A 6,249-nucleotide genomic window follows, 5' to 3' on the forward strand; every position below is an offset into this window, starting at 1 on the left:
TCCAAATTTGGTCCTTTAGGGTTATCCGTATAAATCAGGCCTTTAAGTCTGACGAGTGGAGATGCTCGTCAGATTTAAAGTTTTTTAAAATCGGTTCACACTCGGAGTAGGCAATATACCACCAAAAACAGTCATAAGTCACCAACTCTCATTTCACACCAACTATTTCCCAAAAATCTGACAAACCTACTCCAGAAAAATGGAGGAGTTCGGTAAGTACTGTACCTAAACGCTGTCGTTGGAGAAATTCCTCCGAGACGATCGGACGGATGTTGGTTCAAGGCCGATAGGACCAGTGTGAACATCATAGGCCACTCCGTGGGTCGTAGGCGCATCTCGCTGCACAATGGCTTCAGCATCCGCATGATGACTCAGCACCTCAACTGTCCCATTCACCTACTGAGTATGGGCAGTGAGGCGTGACAAAAGGGTGATGGACCTCAAACATCCGGTCATGGTTTTGATCACTTCGTTCTTGATGTGGGGGCTGCACTCAGATACCCAAGGTCTTCACAGAACAGACCGAACCACTCCATTTCTCGGTACACTGAGAGTGTATTGACTGTGATGCCCAAATTACACCGAAGTGATTCTTTGGTTGATGGGCACAAAACCTGATTGATAATGAAGTCACTTTTGGATTTGTCATCAAAGTCTACTGTCACGACCATGGTAGCTGATTGTGCAAGCCGGCGCAGACAACATTGCTGGCGATGCGCCTAATCCCGGGGATGAACATTACACTTCGAAGGATGTATCTCACTAGGGCGGAGGGGTGATAGGGCTGGAGTAGCCGCTACGAATATGATTTTGATTGTTTGCATTTTGCTTGTTGGGGTGACAGGACGCTTGTAGGGCATGTGCTAGTGTAACCGCGTCGAATACATCTATGCATTTGGTTGTTTGATTTTTCTACTTAACGGTATTGAAGTTGTTTTGAGTAAGCAGAGATTTTTGCGCGAAGAGCCATTCCTAATCCCTGCCGGCACACTCTGAAGCGCAGCGGCGTGTTGATGAACGTTTTGGATTTTTATTACTTCCAAGTAACGTGATTACATTGAGTATGTGTATCTATTCCGACAAAACACATTTCTTGGTCGGGTTCATGGGCGAGTCCACAGGGCAGTTGAACGCCTTGGCAAAATCGATCGAGTTTTGAACCGCCCCAATCATGCGGTGGGGACCAGGGGGGTGCTTGTTGGCGAGATGAAGCCGGAGGTAATCGACGCTGTTCTTTACGCACAACGATTGGCCGTATCTGATCCAAAACAACTTGTCGCCTGTTTCCTCGGTGTAGTTGGTGGCATCGGCCACAGTGCGCACGTAGTCTTGGTACGCCCGGTATGCAGTGTTGAGGTCCCCATTGTCGACGATAGTTTTGACCAAGGTCAAATTGCCGTCCAACTTGCCGAGCAATGCATCCGTGAACTCGCGCTTGACGTCCATGGACCTATACTGCTCGATGAAGTACTTGGCCTTTTCGCGGAACGTTGCCCTCACGGCAGCTTTCCACCACGAATTGATTTTGCCGTCCCCGTCGTAGTTACGGCCACGGTTGTCGAAACCGTGGGTGATTTCGTGGCCGACCAAAGGGACAGTAGGGTAATAGTTCACGGACGGGTCCGCCTTGGCATCGAAGAACAGGGACTGCAAGATGACGGCGGGAAACTCGAGCGTGCTTGGCGTCACATGTTCCACGTACTCACGTCGTGCGCAGCAGACTTCCGAATCTGCTTGTCCACGGCAGTGTCGATATGAGCTAGGTTGAACGCTGTGTCGAACGTAGACACCTTGTTCAGGTTGGCAATGTAAGCCTTGGGGTAAAGAACGTCACGGCAGTGTCGATATGAGCTAGGTTGAACGCAGTGCCGAACGTAGACACTATGTTCAGGTTGGCAATGTAAGCCTTGGGGTCGAACGTCAAGGTGGGGTACGTTTTGGGGTTCCTGGGGCCCCCCAAGAGGTGGGTGGGCTTGGACAACTTGGTCTTGGCGTTGGCGGGAGTGGTGTCATCGAGACACCCTGCACTGTCCAGTCCGGTCTTGTAGGCAGCTTTCAGCATCAGCACGAGCGAGTCGGCGCGCGCGGCGGTGTCGGCTGTCCACACTTTCTTGAGATAGTACGAGCTCAGTAGTTCTCCGATGGTCGTCTTCACCTGACCGCGTCAGATTGTGGCCCGCAACAGGGGTTTTGTGCGACCATCAATCACCATCTCATAAAAGTCCGAGCGTGCTTCCACAAAACGGTGTTGACAGGTACGCGCGTTGAAGTCGAGCACCTTATACTCGATGATCGTTATGAATGCCGTCTGGGTTGAAACAGTCACCCATTGGTTAGAATGTGCAAGAACGACATTTCAATTGTTGGTGCTTCTACGATTAATACGTCCTTCAAAGTGGTATATTGCTTCACATCCGAGCGGGTTAAAATTTCCAGATTCGGGTGCAGTACGACTTGGCCGTTACATGTATTTCCAGTGTTTTCTGTATTGACATGTGAGGCTGTTTCGAGGTACTGTACTGTACAACCAAGCGAAGGTTTATGCGCGAAGCGCCATTACTAATTCCTGTCAGCACACTAGCGCAGCAGCGTGTTCATGAACGTTACAGTATGTATCTATTCCCACAAAACACACTTCTTGGTGGGGTTCATGGGCGAGTCTACAGGGCAGTTGAACACTGTGGCAAAATCGACCGAGTTTTGAACCGCCCCGATCAAGCGGTAGCGACCAGGGGGATGTTCGTCGGCGAGTAGAATCTGGAGGTACTCGTCGCTGTTCTTTTCGCACCACGATTGGCCGTACCTGATCCAAAACATCTTTTCACCTGCTTCCTTGGTGTACTTAGTGGCTTCGGCTACAGCGTTTACGTAGTCCCGGTACGCTCGGTATGCAGTGTTGAGGCCCCCATTGTCGGCGATAGTTTCGACCAACGTCAATTTGCCATCCAACTTGCCGAGCAAATCACCCGTGAACTCACTCTTGACGTCCATGGACCCATACTGGTCGATGAAGCACTTGGCTTTTTCGTCGAACATTTTCGTCGCGGCAGCCGTCCACCACGGATTGAGGTTGCCGTCGCCGTCGAAGTTGCGGCCGTCGTTGTCGAAACCGTGGGTGATTTCGTGGCCGACCAAAGTGCCAGTAGCGCCATAGTTCACGGACGGGTCCGCCTTGTCATCATACAGCGGGGGCTGCAGAGTGGCGGCGGGAAAGACGATTGCATTCGCCGGCCGGTCGTGGTACGCATTCACGGTTTGCGCAGTATACCACCAAATCTGCTTGTCCACGGCAGTGCCGATCTTAGCCAGGTTGAAAGCAGTGTCGAACGCAGACACCTTGTTCAGGTTGGCAATGTAAGCCTTGGGGTCGAACGTCAAGGTGGGGTACGTTTTGGGGTTCCTGGGCCCCCCCAAGAGGTGGGAGAACTTGGACAACTTGGTCGTGGCGTTGGCTCGAGTGGTGTCATCGAGCCACCCCGCGCTGTCCAACCCAGTCTTGAAGGCTGCTTCCAGCGACAGTACGAGCGAGTCGGCGCGCGCGGCGGTGTCGGCTGTCCATACTTCCTTGAGATAGTACGAGCCCAACAGTTCGCCCATGGACGTATCCACCTGACCGCGGCAGATCGTGGCCCGCGACGGGGGTTCTTTGAGGCCTCCAATCACCATGTCATAGAAGTCCGAGCGTGCTTTCACAAATGGTGTTGACAGGAACAGCGCGTTGAAGTCCAGCACCTTGTACTCGATTATCGTCTTGAGGTCGTTGACGGACAAGCTACGGAGCAATTCTTCTATGCGGTCTAAGTAACCGATGTCGTCCAGCAGGACCGTGGTCGTGCTGTGCCATTCTCGGACGTCGAACCCAAACCCTTGCAATTGGAGACCTAGCCCCAATGGATACAACGCGTTGGCGGCGCTGAGCGACAACCGTCTGGGCGTCACGGCCACTTGGAGCTTATGGTTGGACAGCTGTACCCCGGCACCTGCGCGTCCAAACGCAATCACTACGCTAGTGGCCGCCTCCACCTCCGCCTTCGTGTGGCCGGCAAGCGTGAAGATCGCGGCAATGTACTCGCGATACGGCTTTTCAATCGTGGCCCACAACGTCGGATCTTCGTAGTAGTTTTTGCCAATCGACAATTCCACGTGTCCGGCTTTTAAGACGTTGCGGGTGGCGTCGATGGTGTCGGCCAAAACCGGCAGAGACACGAACAGCGGCAGGCCGGTGGCCTTAGAGATGGTTGCGCCGCGAAAGATGGCTTCGACCGCCGTGTTGGCGCTGCGGATGGCCTTGAGGTGATCTTCGATGGGAGCCAAGCCCAAGGTGTCTAAAGTGGCAGTGTCCATACACGCGTCATAGAACTCGGTGAGTTTAGGCAGCTTGGCGTCCACCAACTTTTCGACCAGCTTGTACGCCGCAGCCTCGATCACGGCGTACGTGGCATCGGTAGTACTTTGGTTGGCGTGGAGGGGGGTGTTCGTGTACCACGTCCCGCACGAATAGGAAAAGAAGTCGGTGCATGGGTCCACGGTTTGATCCATGAGGCTGGTCAGCTCTATCGGAAACTCGGAGATAGTGCCGAAAGCAGACGCGACACCGACGGACAAGACAGCAACAATGATCTTGACCATGGCTAGTATATTGAAGAATGACCAAGCGACCAAACAAGCTCGCGAATGATGGGGCTACCGCTACTGTATCCATCGCAATTTGGGATACCAAGGAGACATGTGGTGGATAAAATGCATGCACTTTTTAATGGCCCTTTCCATATGTATTAGACCTCTTGGTCATAGATTAACGTTACAGTTATGTACAGTACTACTGTACTAACGTTAACGTTAGAAGTAGAATTTTAACCAGTGAAAAGGACCTCTTGATTGGGCCTATTGTAACGTTTCCTTGAATTTTACGCATATGTAGCACCAGCTGCTGAATCACATTCTATTAGTACCGGTACAGGATGGAGGCACAGCAGCACATGGCAACGTCTTGCCCAAGGAGATACCATACGGTACATGCACGTACAGTACTAGTATTTTGCTTAGGATATTCCAGACAGCACTACAGGTAATTGAAGTCACTCTTGATCGTGCCAGTGTACTGCGATACACTATACTGTTGTCTTTAGTACAAGAACAATAGGGGGAGTCAATATAGGAATTTTCTGCTTTTAGTTGATTTTGAAACTCAAATAAATATTCTTTTGTATTTTTATTCCCTTGCTCGAAAAATAACTGAGTAGTCCAATGTTCGTGGCAAGGTGCACAAAGTGCCGTAAAATTCAGTATCATTTCCTCGAATAGCCGCAAGGGTTTGCCGAAGTGGGTTATGGGTGGGCCGCATTGTTGGAATATAGGGTACCGTCATGAATAACTCCCTCTTCGTGGGTTTAGCTGCCAAAACAGTGTCAAGTGCAACGTTGAATTAGGTTGCCGAATGGATGCAGCACATGTCCACGGCTTCCGCAACCGGTAGAGCAAGCCTAAGAACATCTCCACCGCATCCCCAAATATTTTCCCCATAACGTTAACCCAGAACGTCGATTGTATCGTTACTTCAGGTTGCAGTACGGATATTTTTGGGATTATCCGGGTGATTCTGTCCCCATTTGCTTCGGATATCCCAATAATTTGCACTTTTTGGGATGTCCGAGGCAAATGGGGACAAAATCACCCGGATAAGTCCCCAAATTCTGCTTAGTATCCGTAACTACGAGGTACAACTGTAGTAATAATTTTTAGGGATGGCGAGTTGGGATGCGGTGGAGATGCTCTAAGCGATGTAGTCGTTGTTGATGTGCCAGATAATGCATGGGAGTATCAACTAGGTCGCCTTGCACTTTCATCGACGTACTGTAAGCATGTATGTCCTACTAGTATGTAATTTAGAATCATTCGACCCGGCAAACCGAGCTACAGTAGCGTATTGTAGCCTAAAACGAGATAAATAGAAAAATACTAACGTATTAGAGCCTTTTTAGAGTCTAAAACTTCTGTCAATAATCTACAACTTCTGGTAAGAATATACGTTCAACTGTCACCCTGCAGCCAAAAACCAAAAACGTTAAATACCGATTTCATGCGTTTTATCACTGCAGTAGCAGGTTAAAGGTCCCATCTACCTCCGGATATTACATACGGATAAGAGCCACATACAAAAATAAAGATACTAGTACATCTCAGCGGCCACCCGTATGGCCAAATATCCATGCCCCCATGTAAAATACCACTAGGTTAAATATCTATTTC

At 50.2% G+C, this 6,249-nt stretch overlaps 2 protein-coding genes across 2 annotated transcripts; both read right to left on the minus strand.

Annotated features, from left to right (window-relative positions):
- Window positions 1-1,071: 1,071 nt before the first annotated feature.
- H257_17103 (hypothetical protein) lies at window positions 1,072-2,062 on the minus strand (the record flags this gene model as incomplete). Its single annotated transcript, XM_009845767.1, has 2 exons — window positions 1,072-1,759; window positions 1,830-2,062. The coding sequence occupies 2 exons, from the start codon at window positions 2,060-2,062 to the stop codon at window positions 1,072-1,074; spliced, it is 921 nt and encodes a 306-aa protein (XP_009844069.1).
- A 554-nt stretch (window positions 2,063-2,616) lies between these two features.
- H257_17104 (hypothetical protein) lies at window positions 2,617-4,629 on the minus strand (the record flags this gene model as incomplete). The annotated part of the gene is made up of 1 exon (XM_009845768.1): window positions 2,617-4,629. One exon carries the CDS (start codon window positions 4,627-4,629, stop codon window positions 2,617-2,619), a length of 2,013 nt encoding a protein of 670 aa, XP_009844070.1.
- Between the last annotated feature and the right edge of the window lie 1,620 nt (window positions 4,630-6,249).

This window comes from Aphanomyces astaci, assembly GCF_000520075.1.
Source record: "Aphanomyces astaci strain APO3 unplaced genomic scaffold supercont1.98, whole genome shotgun sequence".
NCBI lineage: Eukaryota > Oomycota > Saprolegniomycetes > Saprolegniales > Verrucalvaceae > Aphanomyces > Aphanomyces astaci.